General features: G+C 30.1%; 3 protein-coding genes across 6 annotated transcripts in view; 1 reads left to right on the top strand and 2 right to left on the bottom strand.

Moving 5' to 3' along the window:
• Window positions 1-6,607, top strand: part of LOC126851775 (dihydropyrimidinase) — a 28,070-nt gene extending 21,463 nt beyond the window's left edge. The window contains exons 6-11 of one of the 2 annotated variants that reach the window (XM_050596089.1): window positions 590-822; window positions 3,674-4,010; window positions 4,267-4,422; window positions 4,704-4,968; window positions 5,345-5,420; window positions 5,648-6,607. In XM_050596089.1, the coding sequence (XP_050452046.1) occupies window positions 590-822; window positions 3,674-4,010; window positions 4,267-4,422; window positions 4,704-4,968; window positions 5,345-5,420; window positions 5,648-5,690 (1,110 nt within the window). In that variant the 3' untranslated portion in view covers window positions 5,691-6,607. The remainder of the gene's footprint in view (window positions 1-589; window positions 823-3,673; window positions 4,011-4,266; window positions 4,423-4,703; window positions 4,969-5,344; window positions 5,421-5,647) is intronic. The other variant, XM_050596088.1, reaches the window with a different exon arrangement.
• LOC126851779 (cytochrome P450 4C1-like) overlaps window positions 1-20,311 on the bottom strand; it is a 421,874-nt gene that overhangs the window by 216,774 nt on the left and 184,789 nt on the right. The window lies entirely within an intron of this gene.
• The window catches only part of LOC126851772 (epidermal growth factor receptor kinase substrate 8-like), a 29,383-nt gene continuing 15,864 nt past the window's right edge, over window positions 6,793-20,311 (bottom strand). For 2 of the 3 annotated variants that reach the window (XM_050596082.1, XM_050596081.1), the window contains exons 2-10: window positions 19,601-19,674; window positions 18,907-19,142; window positions 18,194-18,533; window positions 16,287-17,506; window positions 14,897-15,014; window positions 10,454-10,933; window positions 10,194-10,365; window positions 9,944-10,079; window positions 6,794-9,876 (exon numbers count right to left, since the gene is read on the bottom strand). In XM_050596082.1, coding sequence (XP_050452039.1) covers window positions 9,781-9,876; window positions 9,944-10,079; window positions 10,194-10,365; window positions 10,454-10,933; window positions 14,897-15,014; window positions 16,287-17,506; window positions 18,194-18,533; window positions 18,907-19,142; window positions 19,601-19,646 — 2,844 coding nt within the window. In that variant the 5' untranslated portion in view covers window positions 19,647-19,674 and the 3' untranslated portion in view covers window positions 6,794-9,780. Of the gene's footprint in view, window positions 9,877-9,943; window positions 10,080-10,193; window positions 10,366-10,453; window positions 10,934-14,896; window positions 15,015-16,286; window positions 17,507-18,193; window positions 18,534-18,906; window positions 19,143-19,600; window positions 19,675-20,311 lie in introns of all 3 variants that reach the window. The other variant, XM_050596084.1, reaches the window with a different exon arrangement.

The raw sequence follows: 20,311 nt of genomic DNA, 5'->3' as shown, positions 1-20,311 counted from the left end.
AGAAAATTTTTCTTTACGTGCGTGAATGAAACTGAATAGTTATGTATAGGGCACAAATTTTTAAATAAATCTCTTTTCGAGGTATTTTTTTAATATTCTCCTTTCAAAATGGAAAAAAAAATTAATTCTTCATGAAGCATGCACTCTTTCATTTGACTTTTACTAGTCCAGAGAATTAAAATAATGTTTTGCATAAAAGGCGTATTAATTTTTTTATTTATATTCTAGACACTCGTGTTACATTTTAATTTTTTTAATAGAAAAATTTTTGTAAAAATATAATATAATTTGTAATAATAGTATGTCATAATATAAATATACTATAATATATTATAGTAAAATATAATATAATAATAATATGATAATAGAATAAAAAAATAATAGAATAAAAATTGTTACAAATATTTTTAATTTCGTATAAAATATATTAAATTTTTAATTATAAATTTAGATGTAAAATACTTTCAGCCGTGATGCGTTTTATCTAAGCATACAGAATAAAAAGAAAAAAAAGACAGCACAAATTAATTTAGTGAGAGGATAATATATGAGAGGATAAAATGTGAGAGGATAAAAATATCGCGTTTAGGTAAATAGTCCGCTGTATGTAACGGCGATCACGAGCAAATCGGCCGCCGACATCATGTCGGCGAAACGGTCGGAGGGTGTCGTCGTTTTTGGAGAAACCCTGGCAAGCGCTATCGGTATCGATGGTAGCGAGCAATATAGTAAAGATATGGAAAAAGCAAGGCGTCTCATTACTAACCCGCCTTTGCGGCCCGACCCGACTACACCTGCCTATCTAATCGAACATCTGGCTCAGTAAGTAGATTGTACAGAGAACATCCTTGATGTTTATATACATAACAAACGGACTAGCTTCCGCTCTATTATCATTTAATTGCATTATTTATGCGTGTTAACAGTTATAGGGATATTTTAATATTCTTTATTGAAGAGAAATTAATTTCCAATTGATCAAAGAAATGTGAAAAGGAGATTATTTATTATTTTCTTTTTTATATATAGTCAGTACATTAAATTAATCAATTTATATGAGCCGAATTCTTAGGCTGTTTCTTCTTGATTTAACTTCGATTGAACTCTTGGGTCTGTGATGTTCAGGAGCATCTTCATCTTCGATTTACACGGAAATGACCGAGTCTTTCTAATCGAAAGTTCTCCCTAAAAAAAGTTTGTACAAAGAAAGTTTGACATCATTAAGGTAAAAAGAGACCAGTATATCTCTGGTTAAATAGGCCTGCAAAATTGCAATCATAAATTTTTTTCTAAATATATATGCTGATTTTATAGAAATTTGGAATTCTAAATCCAAAAATGTGTATGATTTCAGATCTGTTCCATATCACGTGCAGTTTTGTTCATAGCTTGTCTTGACATTTTTATGTTGTAATATGTGAATGAAATTAGTGGTAGGTGAAAAATTACCATGAAACCTATATTTCGTGGCCAGTATATATTTACTGAATATATTTATTTACAAAAACTATAAAAGATGTACTTAAAATTATAAAGAGGCATACTTGTTCCGATTGTGTAAAAGAATACTTTTAAAAGAATCGATGAAAAGTCTTCATTCATCCGCTTTGTATTCAGTGCTACATTTCTATGTCAAACTATCAATATCATTATATATCCTCCTGTGAAAAAATAGAGAGTAAATTCATTTTCTTTGCTTCTATAAATATATCGATGCAGATGTTCCAGCAGATGTTCAAGCTGCTTACAATTTTTTTTTTTTTTTAATCTGGAGTCTAAGAATTTAGCAGAATCCTTAGGTAATTCCAAATCTCTCGCTAAATCTCTCGTTTAGCTCAGATGGAATAAATGACTTGATTTCCTATATCATATTCAATCAATTCTTCAATATCTGAATCAGAATTACTAGACGAATCTTCCAATATTTCTAGTAGAAGTGGAATTTTTGGGCCATAAGGAACAGGTCGAAAAATTAATGGGAAATTTAGATAGAAGTTTTTTATTTTTTAATTAGTCTTTAATATAGCAAAAATAGCAGTTGTTCTTTGGCTCTCTCCATTGACATATCAAATCTGAATGATTTCTTCTTACTCTTAGATCACATTCTTAGACTTTCTACGCAAATAAAACTTTGTGTAACGCCTATAGTTTGTCTTTATCTCCTAGTTTCATTCTAAAATAAGAATGATACACTTTTCTAATAAAAATGTTATATAATGTTTCTTGATCACACTTCTCGCAAGAGTAAAAAAATTACTAAAAAGATTGAATTTATGAAATAAGTTTATGATAAAACTTTTTATTGTTTTTTGATTCCGACTCAAAAATATATTAAAAATAGCTAAAATATTGAAAAAAAGTTTTTTTTTTATCGCAGGCCTGTGTCATTAGTGAGTGCAAATTGGAAATAAACACATCAAGGATTTACTTTATATATATCTTTTGTATATTATGTTTTTGTTTCTTCTCTTTTTCTTCTTTTGTTTCTTATCTTTTGTAATTTATTTTTTTGAAAGTCGAATTTTTTATGAAATTTATTATTTTAATGATATATTTAAGAAATAATTTATCTTAATATGAAAAAATGGCCTACCAAAGTAAAAAATATGCAATATTCTTTAAGGAGTAAGGTGTCAACTGCTTCCGATGAATTTTCTCTTCATAAAGAGAATATTAATAGTTTTAAAATCATCAATATAGTTTATTTTTTTAATAAAATGAAATGCGTTTGGAACATCAAAAACTTTTTTATCGCAGAAATTGATGTCGTCAAAAACTCATACCGTCCATAAATAGCATAATCTCTTGCCTTTGCAAATAAATAAATTTTTTTTAGCAGCGTTCATAAAATTTTTTTTATAATTCTTAATTCTTAAATCTAAATTGTAGATCCGTGAAGGGATTTTTCTTCAAAATTATTTTTTAAAAAGTTATAAATTTTTATGTCGGATATCAGTTTTTATGAATCTTTTTTTAAAATATAAAAATAAATTATTAAAAAATTTTTTTTCTTAAATAAGCTACAGGAGATAGTAGAAATTACAAAGGAGAAATATTTAAATGTTTTTAAAATTTTTTTAATACTTTAGTTATATTTTAGTTATATTTTTTTAATACTTTACTTATATTTTTATTATATATATATATATATATATATATATATATATATATTATTATTATTTATATATATATATATATATATATATATATATATATATATATAACATACTTTAGTTAAGTATATTGAATTAGATGACCATAGACCCAAGGATTCACTATTGCGTTACCTCAAATACGGTTTCATTTTTAGGATTAATAATCGCGTTATTTTGCATACCTCACATGCACATCCATTTTCGCAGCGCTAAATTACAATAACAACTTGACACAAATGACATAAGCTCGTAGTCTTGATATTAATAGCCGCGATGTGGGGGTCACCTATACACAATGAAGAGCATTAATGTTAATTAATACACAGATAGAGGAAAAACAGCTGATTTAAACAGCCCCCTTCTAGTCTTTAATCATTCAATGTAATTTTATTTATTATTAATTTCAATTACTTTAGCCTACTCGATGTCAAGGTAATCGCTTAATACTTGGTTCTTCTTTTTCTGAAATAATTCTCGTTCGATTTTCACAGATGTGCACTAATACGGTCATTTTTCAGAGATACTCTTCAAGTCATCGGCAGTGATAATTGCACGTTCAATTCCGAGCAGAAAGCTCTGGGTAAAGACGATTTCACGAAAATCCCTAACGGCGTGAACGGTGTCGAGGACAGGATGGCCGTGCTCTGGGAGAAGGGCGTGCATGCCGGAATAATGCATCCTACGCGATTCGTCGCGGTCACTAGCACGAACGCCGCCAGGATCTTTAACTTGTACCCTCGAAAGGGAGTCATAGCCGTAGGCTCGGACGCCGATATTGTCGTCTGGGACCCCAACAGGAAGCGCACCATTTCCGCTCAGACCCACGTCCAGGCCGTTGACTTCAACATCTTCGAGGCGAGTTTAATTAAGTCGTCCGCTTTTGGCGAGAAATTGATAACTGCGATTTGATACGCGATATATACTACTGATGATGCATTATAGATGAACGTTTACGATGCAAAATACGCGGTTAAGTTTATGTTCTCAACGCATAATTTTTTCAAAAAGAAAGTGTATTATAGAAAGTCGCTCTTTGCTTCAATCGCAATTATAGAAATATCTTACACAAATGCAATTTAATTATTTAATTAATATTTGATTATTAATACAGGGTATGGAGGTAACTGCCGTACCTGAATATGTGATTGTCAATGGACGCGTATGCGTGGACGAGTGTGAGCTCAAAGCTGTTCATGGCTTCGGGAAATATATAAATACGGAGCCATTTGGCACTTATGTGTACGACATGATAAACGATAAGGAAAAGGTATAACGCACAATATATTGGGTGTAGATGAAGGGTCATATTTATGCTACAATACTATTTGCTTTCAAAATATGTGATGACCCTTTCTTTTAAAATTCTGTATTTTCCTTTTTCTTTATATGGCGTTATTTTTAAATACTAATATATTAAAGTACTACATTATTGAACTGAATTTAAAAATTAATTGTTTGGAATAAAAATATACTATGTATACTAAATATACTAATAATATGTCATTTAAAATTTATCATTGAAATTTAATATTGCAAATGCTATTGAAGAAACCACGTGGTGTCGCACGAACCGAAGCAGAGGTCAAGAGATACGCGGAGGAAGACGCCGAAATCGCGAAGGCCAAGGAACAGGCGAGAGCGGCCGCTGCAACCGCAGCCGCAGCTGGAGCACGAGCTGATCATACCAACGGTTCACTTGACGCACCTGTGTACCTGTGTACCTTGCCGAGCTCCGCCGTAATGACGCCATCTACGAAAGGTCCGAGGCACGAAGGTCAGAGAAACATGCAAGACTCTACTTTCTCCATCAGCGGTGAGTTTTATGATCAATAATTTTAAATCTTCATAGAACATACAGGATACATATATATCATCTTTTGGTGGCCTTATGCCAATATTGGTAAAGAAATACTAAATTTTGTTTGAGCTTGATATATCATACTCCACATATTCCATTAGCACAGAACATTGCGGCAATATTGATGCAATATTGTAGCAACGTTGCACAGAACATTACAGCAATATTGATGCAATATTGCAGCAACGTTGCAACATTGCTGCAATATTGCATCAATATTGCTACAATGTTCTGTGCTGATGGAATATTAATCAGGAAAATATGTTAAATTTATCTCAATTGCTTCTTTCTTTATATTACGGGAATATAAGTGCACTCTCTATTCTTGCAGAGGATGTCGAAGAAGGACGAAAATCATGCATTCGCGTGAATAATCCACCGGGCGGCCGCAGTGCGGGAGGCTTTTGGTAATTTATATAAAAAAAAGAGAACATCAAGATTCGCTTTCTATATAAAGGTCTTAACTTAACGCGAGAAAGGAATGTTTATCCTCTTTTTTCCTTCCTTCATCTATCATATATATACATGTTCATTCATTTCAAAGAGTACCAGCCCCGCGCTTTCAGGTTCGCTATTCACCAAATATTATTCTAAATTCAATCATTTTTTCACACTGTATTCCCCATCGATCAAGGTCTGTTCCATCGAAGGAGGATGCAGAAGTTGCTGGCCAGTAGGTTGTATGTTTTCATATATTCATATTAATCATTTCACACTCGCTTTATTATTATTTTAGCATCGCACTATATCACTAGCATATTTCAATCATTGATCTTGATACATTCTACATTCGATTTCTATATTCGAAAATCATCTGTTTCGATTTTTTGGTAACGTTTATATCAACATAAGCTTTCTTTAAAATCATCTTCGTTTTTTTCACTTTAAGATTTATTTATTGTTACATACATAAGATATATATATATATATATATATATATATATATATAAAATTTATATATATAAAATTTATATTATGTCATAGAGCAAAAAAAAATGTATATTTAACATCCAAAATATACATATATTTGGTGAACTTTATTTTTTCCATGCAGGAATTGCGAACAAACTTCGAAGATTGCAAAGTCAAATTTCGGAGCATTTGTTATCTATTAAAGGATTGTAAGAAATAATTTGTTTCTTTTTCACATTATATGTCACGGTACTTTTTTTAATTCAAAGAAAAAAAATTACAGTAATTAGATATAATCATTTTAAAATTATAAAATGAAAATAATTGTGATATTAGATGTCACACATTAACATTATCATTATTAAATAATAAATTATTATTATTATTATTATTATTATTATTATTATTATATTATTGTTATTATTATTATTATTATTAATATTATTAATAAGATAATGGCACTTATCTTTATTGTCAGCGATAAGAAGGATTTGGATTGGGAGAATAATGGCTCACTAATGAAAGATTTCAATAACAACACTCACAATCGATAAAAAGTTATGTTTATTTATGATATATTTATGTATGTTACACAAATGTATATATAATATATATGGATTATTTGCACTTTATGGCATAATTGTGTATGTACTTATGTATAATCAAAAAGCCGTTGAAGAGATTTCTGTTTCTTAATTTCTTAATTATTATAACAATCAATATCAATTGCATATATATATATATATATATATATATATATATATATATATATAAATCTTCCATTGTTAAATGAAAACTAAAAATTCTTCATTATCACAGTTATCATTAAAAATATAAATTGAATTTGATATTTCGAATATTGATTTTTTAATTACGAAAATATATATATATATATATATATATATATATATTTATTTATTTCAATTTATTTATTTCAATTATATTTTTCCAAGACATAAACGTTTGTATTACGTTATACCATAATTAATAAGAAAATATTACATATAGTTTAATTAAGTTGTCAAATATGTATATATATATAAAAATGCGCGATCTTAGTTTATATTAACTTAATAATCATTTTTATGTAACCAGTATAAATTTTATGCGTTTTCTCATAATTTTACTAAAGTGTCGAGATTGAATGTTGCATTTTAATTTTATGGTGACCAATGATATACATCATATTTAACATAAGTGTGTAAATCAGAGGAATTTTGACGAAAAAAATAATATCTTCTTACGATCAAATTTTCGATAAAAATTTGTACTTGCTGTAGAATCCTAGATACAATACATCAAAGGAAGATAATTCTAGGTCGAATGACGATTTATTAGAATTATAATTTTCATTTGACATATAAACGTATGTAATTCTTATCGGTAGAAGATTATGGCGATACTGATAATGACTCGCTTTTATGGCGTCTGAGCGCACGATATGAAACGACGCACAAATTTTTAACAATATTCGCTCATTACCGCTGTAAAAAGATCACTGCGATAAGAACAACATAAGAGATAATACGTTTTATAAAAAATACATATTTATTAATTGTAAGAGAGAGAAATTTACTTAAGAGACATTCGTAGAATCAATTTCACAATCAATAATTTTTAGTTTATGTACCGTTATTAATTTTTTTCATTTAATTCACAAGTTTTCCTACATTCCGATATTTAGATATCTAACGTGAAATCCATATGTTTTTTTATTTTAATTGAAGTATCGAATACTAATTCTCTTCAACAGTCTTATCTTTTTCTGATCTATTATTTCAACGATGTTTAACACTTAGGATATATCGGAAAGTATCGTATTGCTATCAAAGATTATTTGACATGATAATGATAAGAAATAACAAAAATATGAAATATAATCGTATAATCATTGTCATCGCATACAAAGTATTAATGACACGCAATTATTAATAAGTGTAAGAACTGCAATCGTACTAAAGCTTATGCAAGCAATTTGTAAATCGTAAAAATCAAAATTTTTTTTTATTAACGTCGACTTTGTCGATTTTCATATTTTTTCACACGAGCTATTAGAAATAAAAAATTTTCTAGAAGATTTTTTATCGACAACAATTTCGCAAATTATCGACTTTTTCTAGATATCTCTCTATATCAGTAAAATATGTAATCGGTAGAAATACGACGTATAAGATTATTTGGAATAGTAACTTTTTGTATATTTTGTATTCATATAATTCACTTTCTGTAAAAGTATTTACGATACCAAATGCTTTTTGCAAAATGCTGTTTGCAAAATGCTTTTTGTAAAACGCTTTTTCTTCTCACAAAAATAATATCGTCGTTTATATAATTATTCGGAATCATTTAAGACTTTGAATTTGAGAGACGTTGAAAAATTCAAAAGAAAATTACACAGATTTCTTTAAAAACATTGTTTATAAAAATAAATTTTACTTAAAGCATTACGAGCAATCGAAGAAAGCGAATTACAACATAAGCTGTATTAATTCGTAAAGTATCTTATATATAATGGAAATATTTTTAACGTATTGTTATCACAATTAAACTTTACACAGAAAGTTATTATATTTTGCATGTGACGCTGTTGATATTTTATACCAGTGTAGATTTTTTATGTTATCACTATTAGGTATCTTGTGATATCAATTATTTAAAAGGCATATATATAAGAGGGCTTGACGACAAATAGCGTTAATATGATTATCAATGTGTTCACGTTATGTGACCTCGTGTCAAGAATTCAGAAAAAAATGTATAGTTTATCGACATAAATGGCACAGCTAGAGTATTCTATTTATGTCTGTTATAATGTATGCGATCGCTTTAAATAAATATATATATAATGTAACATCAATAATAATTATAAATCAATATATATTCCTTGACGGATGATTTTTTGATAGAATAATACAAAGATCCAGAAAATCTTCTATTTAGATTTTTATTTTTATGTATATAAGTTAAATACGCAGGGATGCATAAAAGGATTACATATACGATGAATCGTTTATGTTCTTTTAATTAACGATTTAACAATTTATTTTGCACATATAATATAAATATAAATATAATATAATATAAATATAATATAATATAAATTGCTGATATATCACATAATATATATGTATACTGATTACATCATCTTTTAATTACCGTTTCCTAACATCAGTTTTATGGTTTGATAGCATATTCTTTTGTTTAACATTTAAATTTAACTTTATTTTACGTTGCTGTCGAATAATAAAGTGATTCCATTTATTCTACATATATATATTATGTATGTTTGTAATATAAATACATATCAAATTAAAATGAATTAATTAAATTCTCTATTCAAATATCGCACCGGGAAACAACTTATCTCTCTATGTGTTTGAATAAGTCCGTTAAAATATATATAATAAATGGATAATATATTGCTTATCTGTATCTTTTCACAAAGAAAAAAAAAATTACAAGTAATTTATTGTATATATCACATGCTTCTATCTTGCTAAAAATTCTTTGGCATGCAATGTTGCTTTGATTCGTTGTGTAAATAATATTATCACAATATAAGGTAAAATAAAATATTTCAGTTTGACAGTTTAATTTTAATTTATTTTTATCGATGATTGTTTTCGCGTTTTGAAAGTTCTTTCTATGACAAATTACGAAAAAAAAAAAAAATTATTTTATTTTACCCTTCATTCTCTTCCCAGTCCTTTCATGATAAAGCTCGTACATATTACCTATTAATATTTACATCGTTCCCGCACATATGCGGAATACAAGGAACATATGATTCACAAAATATATATATATATATATATATATATATATATATATATATATATATATATATATATATGCTCATTGTCTGACCTCATCTTTATCGTTCAACTCCTCTGCTCTTTGGCGCGCTTTTTCTAAGATCTGCTTGAGTTCCGATGATCGAGCTGTTTTATACTGAAAATAAAATTGCGAGCATAAGAAAAAAAGCGATGCGGGATTATCTAACTCAAAATGCACTTACCCCACATTCATTTTTCGCTAAAGTCAATTGACCGTTGAGTCTGCTTCCTTCGGACAATCCGCACAATTGCTCCAATCGTCGCCGCGATAAATTAAATAATTCCATACCGTTGATATTTTCCAACTGTTTGCAAATTCTGCAAATAAAGTAGAATGATTAGTGGATAATTGATTGGTAGAATAATTCATTAATGGATTGATTAATAAATTCATTGACTGATAGATTCATTGATAGATTGGAGTCAATGTACTTCTCCGAGAACCCTTTGGCCGCCAACCAAGTTTGAATTTCCCGAGAAGTCGAGTATTGATTCACCCAAATGTCACGCATATCATTGTTAAGAGAAGAATTCGCTTTCTTCTCTCGAAACATCGTCAAGACAAACTTGAGCTCTTTTTGAACTTCTTCTTGACCGCTAGTACCTTTTATAATTACATAAAACGATACCAATAATACAAAACAATTATTGAGAGTTAAAAAACAAAGAGTTAAAATTTGATCATAACTCACCATTAAAGAATTTAATACTTTTGGAAACTTCAATTTTATTGGATGTGGAAAATGTCGAGGGCGCAGATTTTTGAGTCTGTAGCGGTGGAGTAGGTCTTATTGGCGTCGGTGGTGGTGGAGGTGGTGGTGGAGGTGTTGAAGTTGAAGGTATCTTCGAAGCTAATGCAGGTGATGCGGGTGCTGAATTCGGTAGAGATAGTGCTGGTGTGGATTTCAGGGTAGATAATATTGGTGCCGATTTTGACACAGCTAGTGTTGATGTCGATGTAAATATTGGAGCAGATAGTTCTGGCGAAAGCGATGACGATGACACTGGTTTATCGGATATTACATCTGATATTATATGACGAGGTGGCGAATGCACTTCCACGATGCTTTGCTGTGTATTGAGCTTTCCATGCGATTCAGAGGTACTCTCCATGGAGGAAATGCTCGACCTACTGCTGTTACTCGTGGTTCCGTTGTAAGCATTACCATTGTCTGTAAAATAATTTTACAATATTAATTTAGGTAAATATTCGCATTAGATCAATCCCTTCAAAAGTCAATGACCTTGACATATGTTGTCAAGGTCATGATCTTGAAAATCTATGTTAAGGTCATGACCTTGACAACGTATGTTAAGGTCATTAACATTGAAGGGGTTGATATAATATATTTACCTTAATTTAAATTACAAACTGCCATGCAATAGATAATTATTTATCGCACAAGCACTTGATTGATATAGATAGATAAATTATAATATAGAAAATTATATAGAAAAAGCTAATATTATATAGAAAAACATGAAAAGATTATAACTTACCCCAAAGCTTTTGCATAGAACATACATCTATCTTAGATATATTGGACGAACAAACATTAAGCATAGTTGAAGCACCACAATTGACAATATTTAAAATTTTTTACAACTTGAAATTTAAACTCTATTAATAAAAATCGGGATAACAAATCATCATTTGTTAAATACGTATGTTTTATTCGCTATAATACATATACACACACGCAGTTGCATATATTGTTTGTGCGTGTACAATGTATTTTTTATCTCTGCACTAAATAACAAAGTGCTTGTAAATATAACAAAATATTATAGTAATTAAGTTTAATAGTCGATACGATACCGCAGGAAAAAATGGAAGAGACAACGATACTTTGCACAAATACAAGTTGTAACTGCATATTATTTATTAACAATAAAAGTGATATGCAAAAATTACAGAGTAATGAAATACTGGACATGAATCGCATACCCGACCCACCCGTGGACACACATACAAATATAGAATTAAAGTTTCCATTGATTACAAAAAAAGAAAAGATAAGAAATAGCGCGCGCGTAGCTGTTTATATTATAAAATTTCTCATAGAAATTATATGTCGCGATTTTGAGTTGCTGTATTTTAGAGAGCACTTTATCAACACAATTAATATATTATAATTTAATAATAAACCAGTGTGAAAAAAAGAAATGCATCTGTGATGAAAAAGAATTAACAAATGCTTGTATTATTTCTTGTTCACGATTATTATTTATATGATTATTATACAATTATTGCTTACGCACAAGTATATTGTTCATTGACTTCTTGGTCCACTTATTATTATCGCATTAAAATCAACACCTGGATATGAATTTAAATATATAATAATAAATAATGCAAGCTATAAAAAGTAATGATTAGTATCGATTTTATCAGGTTTTATATTATCAGTTTCGTATTTTATGCTTGTACCTTTCTATTTCTATACCTATACTTTGAAATAGTAAAAATTTACAGCCAATGTATGGATAAGTTTGGACTGGTAAGATAAGTTTAGACCGCGTCTTAGATTATGAAATAAAATATATAAATCCTACAAGCAGAAAAAACTGATTATATGTATAAAAAGAAATTTTCTTTTTTACTAAAAAAATTATGAATATAATTTTTCGACTGTTTTTAATATTAATTGATTTTTTAAATATTTTCGAATATCTTTTATCTCTGGTTGTTTTTTTTTTTTTACTATTTCCTTTAATCATTTGTACAAGCTTATTTACATCGATCTAATAAATATAAAATGCATGCGACGACATGTACAAGCAGAATCGGACAAAAGATTTTTTACTTCAATAAAAGCTATTGATAAAACAAACACGCAATGCCAAAATGTACTATAATAATAATATCAGAAGAGTTTTGTTCGCTTTATCCTCTCCGTATTTTTTTCTTAGATTCTTATCAAAATATCAAGAACTTTTATCGAAATAGTAAAACTTTTTCTTACAATGAAACTCCCAATATAAAGACAAAGGACAGACACAACAATTCTGCTATAGTCTCAATGAAAATATAGTGTGGATATATTATAATCTAACTAATTTAATTTTGCCGTTCAGATACATTCTTCGACAAAATAAAAGCATCACTTCGAATAAAAAAAAATAATAAAATTTAAATGTTTGTAATTTTGCGAAAAATTATCATACAGCAATATTCCTAGAAGCAAAATTTAAAAAATTTCTTCTTTTGCATATACATGATCTCAAAACTAAAAAAATTTCTGTTTAAAAGAGACTTTAATGCTTTCGCATATTAATGTATGATAGTTTATCACAAAATTACATACATTCATATTTTATTATTTTTCTCGATCGACTCGAAGTGATGCTTCAATTTTATTCAGAAGTATTACACATACACAAAATATATATATATATATATATATATATATATATATATATATATATAATATTTGAACAGCAAAATTATATAGAATATCTCGAAATTCGCGAATCAGAATACTATAGCAAACAGTTCTCAAAAAATTAAATTAAAACATTATTTTGATTCATAAATTTCGGGACACCCTGTATATATAATTTCATACTTGACATAACTTGCATTGTTTTATTTGTATATTTGTAAAGTATTTATATATATGCATATAAGTACTTTCTAATGAGAAAATGTTCAATGGACGAACATATTGTAACGCGTTTCCATGTAAAGTATAATACGTATATGTATACCATATGCGTGTATATGTGTGTGTGTGTGTGTGTGTGTGTGCGTGTGTGTGTGTGTGCGCGCGCGCGCGCGTGTGTGTGTGTATGCATATACATATATGTTTCTTCCTTCTGCTAGTAAAAAATTATATAATTAAATTTAGTTAGTTGCTAAGTACAGACGATATAATATATGATGATAATCTTTAATAATCATACAATCGATAATCAAAATACAATATTAAAAACTAATTTGGTAATTCTCAACCACATTATAGATATGGGACTTGACAATTGTCATTACCGATTTCTTTACTTACTGTTAATTTAAATAATGTTATTTTAAATATTGGTGGTTGACAATCACTACCATTTGATAACTCTAATAAAAATTTCAATTACTGATCGATTAATTAATTAATTTCATACTAACCGCGTTCTAATATATGTATATAATTTCATATCAAACAAGTATATGTGTATATCTTAATTTTTAATACAATATCATATATTAGTTGAAAAAGTTTTCCTCGATATCTTCAACGTCATATTGCCACTGCGCTTTTATTTTTATTATTCCCAATCATAATTTTTTTTGTCTATAATACCGCGCGATATGTTTACGATAACGATAAAAGAGATTATTTCAATGAAATAATCAATTTACGAGAATACGATAATCAATCTTCGAGAATAAAAATTATTATATGAATATAATAGCGTAAATGATATTATTTCTTATATACTTCTCTTTCTGAAATGAATTATAGTTATTTAAAATTTTTTTATATTTATTAATTGTATCAATAGTAATCGTGCAGTTTATTACAACATTTAGATCATATAACAAAAATAGATGCAATAGTAATGTAAAGAAAATGAAAGCAATATTTTGTAAAAAAAAAAAGTAAAATATACCGGCACGTCACTCTAAATGTTAAATTAATCGCGATACGAAGATGAGTTTAGAATGCCACGCCCATCTTATAGTCGTATGAACGACTCAGTCTATGTACTATTTACTTATAGCTGTTTATATACACGTTTAAGAGAAAATCATCAGATATTACAATATTCTTCAACAAATGCACTAATTGAAACGTGACGTGAACGATGATCTAACAGTTAATTATGCTATAATTCATTTACATACTAACGTAAAGCACGTTTCTTTATCTCTTATGTATATTAACTCTTTATCAGATTTGATGTTATATCAACTTTTGTGCCCTAATCACGCCAATTAAGACAACATCTTTCGATTTTGAAAGATGTTCATTGTTCCTATAAAATCGAAGTTTTTCTTTATATAAAAGGGACAATAAAAGAAAAGCTGCATTTGATAATGTCACAACTTCTGAAATAATATTCAGAAATTGTTGCCCCAATTCAAATAAAGATAGAACGCCTGTAAGCGCATAAAATAACTTAAAAGTATCGAAATTCACCTTTTTTCCCGAGTCTTTCTTTTCTCACCCAATCAGCAGGTGCTGGTGGTGGAATCGCGTGTGCTCGATGCGTGGCTTCTGGTCCTGGACTAGTACTGGTTCTTTCGATCTCCGAATCCTGCGACACACACACACACAGCAAATTCCATTTTATAAATATTCAAAATTTACAACTAATTCAATAATCGAACAAAACATATATTAGGATTTTCGATCTCTCTCTCTCTCTCTCTCTCTCTCTCTCTCTCTCTCTCTCTCACTGCGGTTATATTGAATTATTATACAGGGTATCCCATTTTAAAAATTCCACTCTCATAGCTTTTCAGGATCAAGGTTTGAAGGAAAACAACTCGGATAAAAGGTGTAGAGAAAAGGAGGCTATCTAATAGTGACCTTGGATTTGACATTAAAGGTCATTTTCAAAGTTATTTGAAGATCAACTTCCGTTTTTTAAATGGAAACCTCCATTTTTTTATTGCATATTCTTGCATATTATTGCATGTTTTTTTTAAAACAATTATTTTCTGTACACCATTTGATTCATCTTATTATTCTGTACATAAAAGTATTACGATACAATTATTGAACACTAAATAATTTTCGAGATAATTTATATTTTATATTAAAATATTAATGTCAGATTAAGATACAAAATAACAAAAAATTCTAAATAAAAAAATATTTTATTGAGTTATTAGTGTTTTGAAAAAGAGTAAATTTAAGAGAAAATCATCAGATATTACAATATTCTTCAACAAATGCACTAATTGAAACGTGACGTGAACGATGATCTAACAGTTAATTATGCTATAATTCATTTACATACTAACGTAAAACACGTTTCTTTATCTCTTATGTATATTAACTCTTTATCAGATTTGATGTTATATCAACTTTTGTGCCCTAATCACGCCAATTAAGACAACATCTTCTGATTTTGAAAGATGTTCATTGTTCCTATAAAATCGAAGTTTTTCTTTATATAAAAGGGACAATAAAAGAAAATTGTTATTATCTCTCTCGAGATAAGCTACAAAAATATGCAATAAAAAATGGGGGGGGGATTTCAATTTAAAAAACGGAAGATGACCTCCAAATGACCTTAAAAATGATAAATCTTTAGTCAAATCCAAGGTCTCTATTAGATAGCCCCCTTTGTTCCCCTACAATTTTTATCCGAGTCGTTTTCCTTCAAACGTTGATCCTGAAAAGTTATGAGAATGGAACTTTTAAAATGGGACATCCTGTATATTACTATTATTATATATATATTTCAACTTTTACTAATGTGCATTATCTGTCTACAAACACAATTTTATTCACATTCTTCATGATTATTCATCGACAAGCTATCCATCAGAAAGAATGTTTACTCCTTAATGTCACTCACCTCGTAGTTATAGCCGTGTCCCTGTCTCGGATATCTGCTGGTATACAATGGATTGTTAAAGACATCATTGTCAGCAGAATGAGGGATAGAATTATGCGACGTAACGATAGTATGCGGCACGTGAGCGATCTGTCCCCGAGAATTTCTCGCCTTCCACCATTTTCTGCTGTCATCGAGAATCTCCAGATATTCACCCCTAACTACAGTGAGCTCCTTGTCGTTGTTTGCCGTTCGCGGATAGGTGACTTGCACGATCTTGGCGTGGCGTGCTGCCAGCTCGTCCAGCCAAGCCTCTTGCGTTCTGTCTATACCGGCGGACGCTCTAGGAGCCCTCTCGATTGAATCCACAGAAATGTCGCTATGTGCCCTGGTCTGATCCACTCTCTCCTCTCTACTATACAGCTCTGAGCTGGGCCCGTAATTTCTGTCAAAGTACTCATTACCGCCGCGCTCCTCTCGACTTTCGTACTCTAGATAATCGCTGCTGTAATGCGACTCGTCTATATCACGGTGATTATAGTAAGGATCGTTCTGTTGTTCCGGTAATTCGTCTCTCTTCTGTTTATCTGCGTTTAGCAAAGACGCCAAGTGATCGTGATCTCTATCCTCGGGGATAGAATACTCCGGTGACCAACCATCCATGAAGATCGGATGGTAAGGTGGTACATGACCCTTCCATTGATCGCGCGGTATCAGCCATGTATCACCTAGCGAGTGCCAAAGTTCGGTCTCTTTGCTAGTTACGCAGTTTATCAATAGATTGACGGCTTCTCGCGTGAGAAGCGGCGACACTACCTTACTCGGTAAATTCGGGTCGTAATTGGTGTCGTGAGATGCATCTACTATAAGCGCGAGCGGCGTGAAGAGAAAATGTACAAGTTCCGGCGCGTTGGGATCGTGGATGTGCGCCTTGAGCTTGGCTAGCAGATTGAAAGAGAGCTTGAATTTCTGAAATATATCAATGAATTCCATCTCAGGCGGTGGTTTCGCTCTCATCGTCAGCATACCGTCGCCGAGGTTTCTCTTTTTCGATTTCCGGTTACGTCGCCGACGCTCCAGCTCTCGTGATGCAGCAGCTGCGTGCTGGAGACGCGCAATGAACTTCTCGATGTCATCGAAGCAATGATTCAGAATTGTCACATCACGTTCGTATTTCTCTGACGACGTCGATGATACTTCGTCATTATTTTCTTCTCGAGAAATGTCATTCTGACCCTCTGCTATATTAGATATAAATATATACAAAAATATTTCCCATATATAAATATATATATATATATATATATATATATATATATATATATATATATAGTGAGTCTTTTTAATCTTAATAGACAAATATTCAACATACAAAAAACTAAAAAATTATTTTGTAGCTTGAAGTTTCAGCTTTAACACGCTAGTTTTTAAATTTTTTTATCTTTCTTGATTTGTGTTTAAAAAGAAATACGTTGTTTTGTTTCTTAAAAATATGTATTTTTGATACTCTATATAAAAATTATCAAAATATCAAAAATGTTAATTTGAATTCACTCAATTTGAAAATATACTAAATTACTATTATACTAATTTGAAAAATAACTAAAAATATTTCCATTTGAAAAAAATTTAATTAACCTTAAATATATGTCTCAAGGTCAAACCAAGGTCACCGTTGTACGTTCTCCTTTCGAGATGCAACTTTTATTTGAAAATATGTTTAAAATTACATAGTTTTGAAATATTTTCCTGTTAAGATTAAAAAAATTCACCCTGTATATATGTATATATCATTGTAATTTTTCGGTTCGATCTTTCCATTTATGTTTAAATTAATTAATTTCAAATGTTTAACGCTTTTCTCTGTTGTACGTTGTACGTTAATATTATTCCCAACGATATAAAATATTAATTAATTGCATACTCACCACTCGCCGTATTGAAAGTGGACACTTGTTCTCTGACATTAACGCCGTTCAGAGGTGGTTCCGGGGGCGGTAAGGTCGGTGGAGGTGGAATGTGACCTCTGGGACCTCTGGGCGAACCGCCCGTAACAAGTTTTCCCATTTGCAACATCTTCAGGTCCTCGACAAGATCCTGCGCCGATACACTCTGGCACTGGAATATGTGCATCTCCGCTCGTTGACCGGAACCACTGTCATCGGCCACCGTGAAGACTAAAATATTATTGTACATCTCCATGGGATCCCTCGACGTGAACGCTGTCGGCTCCTGTATCAAAGAAGCCGGAAATCGTTCCATGACAGCCTAAAAAATTCAAATCATATGTTATCAAGTGGAATCAATGTTACTAATCTACTTTTTCGCATGAGATATCAACTCCAAATGTTGATACAAATTATGTAGATAACCCTCATTATGTCAAATGATTTCTCTTTCGTAATATCATTTTATCAAATAAAAATATATACAATTTTATTTTTAAGAAAGTCTTATTTGAATCTTGAAGGTAACTCTTGAAAGTAGCATTTAGAATAACCTGCATTAAAATCTTCATCTTTTTTTTATTGAAGACATGATGAAAAATATGGTTTTTAATTAAAAATATTATCAAATTCTATAAACATGGTTTTCAATCATTAATATATTTATGGTAAAATATCTAAAAAAGAGAAATTACCCCTGTTTCGTTGTCCATGATAAGAACCCAGTTTCGTTCCAGACGAAGCTGCATTTTTTGACTCCAGATACCATTACTTTTCTCCAGTTGTAAAAGCCGACGCATACCATCCGCTGGATAAACAATACCGGTTTCTTTCGTGACGGTGAACGTGGCCAAGTGCTCCATCATATACGTCGGTTCCGAACTGCTGGTACGACCACCAGAAGTACTCGACGGCCCGCTGGAACCGCCATCTGAAATGTGAAATTCGTTTCTAATCAACTTCCTTATTTAAAAAATCCGTCTCTTACTATTCTCCTCTCATTGCTCAATTTTCAAAATAATACATATCATTTATATAATCCTTTTTTAATTTCTCAATCATACAACTAGTACAATCTCATTAAATTTTTCTTTTCCAAACACCTTATTTATTCCCATTTTATTTTTTAAACTAATGCAAAATAATAAATTTTTAATTTATTATTTTTATTTGTAATTTGTTATATAGGCACTATTCGTTATTCTAATTTTTTAATTTTTTTTTTATTTTTACTTTAAATTTACATAAAGCTATATTCCTTATTATTATTTCTTATACTATTTGCAAGAATAAATCAAATAAAATTAGAAGGTAAATAATATTTTAGCAAGTGATAATATACTTCGAAATGAAATTAATTCCGCGATATAATCTAATAAGATTACTCACCTTTGTTATAAGCTGGGCTGTGACCACTATTGTAATACGGCATCATAAACAGGATATACCGATCCTGATTATAACTGAAACAGAGAAGTTACGAATTGTAAATGGGTTTCTGAATAATATGTCAGGTACATAATAAGTCGTCACGGGCGAATAAGGGCACAACGAAAATCTTAATTAGTCTTCAGGATTTGCATTCGCTCATTTAATTTATACGCACCTAATTACGCTATTTCCTCATTCTGGATCGCGTAATTAGTAAAAATATTAGTGTTTTTAAGCATCGAATAGGCGGACAAGAGTATATATGTACATTATTCAATAGCTTAAATAGTATCAACGATCACTAGCAATATATTCGCACATGGTGCGACGCATATCCAGCTAGCAGGTCAGGAATGCCATATTTGGCGCTCAAAAAGCTAACGCATCGCCAAAGTAAGATTTTAATGAGTTTAATTCATTTAACAGACATGTCTGGAATTCTTCTTTCCTTCTCCGTTATCTTCTCCTCCCGGTTTATTGAACTTCAATGCCAAAGATAAAACTTTCATATTCAACAAAGCTAATCGTTTTCGCTAGACACTTCATTCATTATTTAATGTATGCAACTTCATTCGTTTCTCACTTCTTGTGAGAATATGTTTCACATAAAGTGTTACAAGATGTTTTTTTCCGAAACTTGATGTCGTACAAAAAAAATACTTTAGACAA

This window comes from Cataglyphis hispanica, chromosome 8, assembly GCF_021464435.1.
Source record: "Cataglyphis hispanica isolate Lineage 1 chromosome 8, ULB_Chis1_1.0, whole genome shotgun sequence".
NCBI classification, from domain to species: domain Eukaryota; kingdom Metazoa; phylum Arthropoda; class Insecta; order Hymenoptera; family Formicidae; genus Cataglyphis; species Cataglyphis hispanica.
This window is presented reverse-complemented; position numbering and strand designations above follow the sequence as displayed.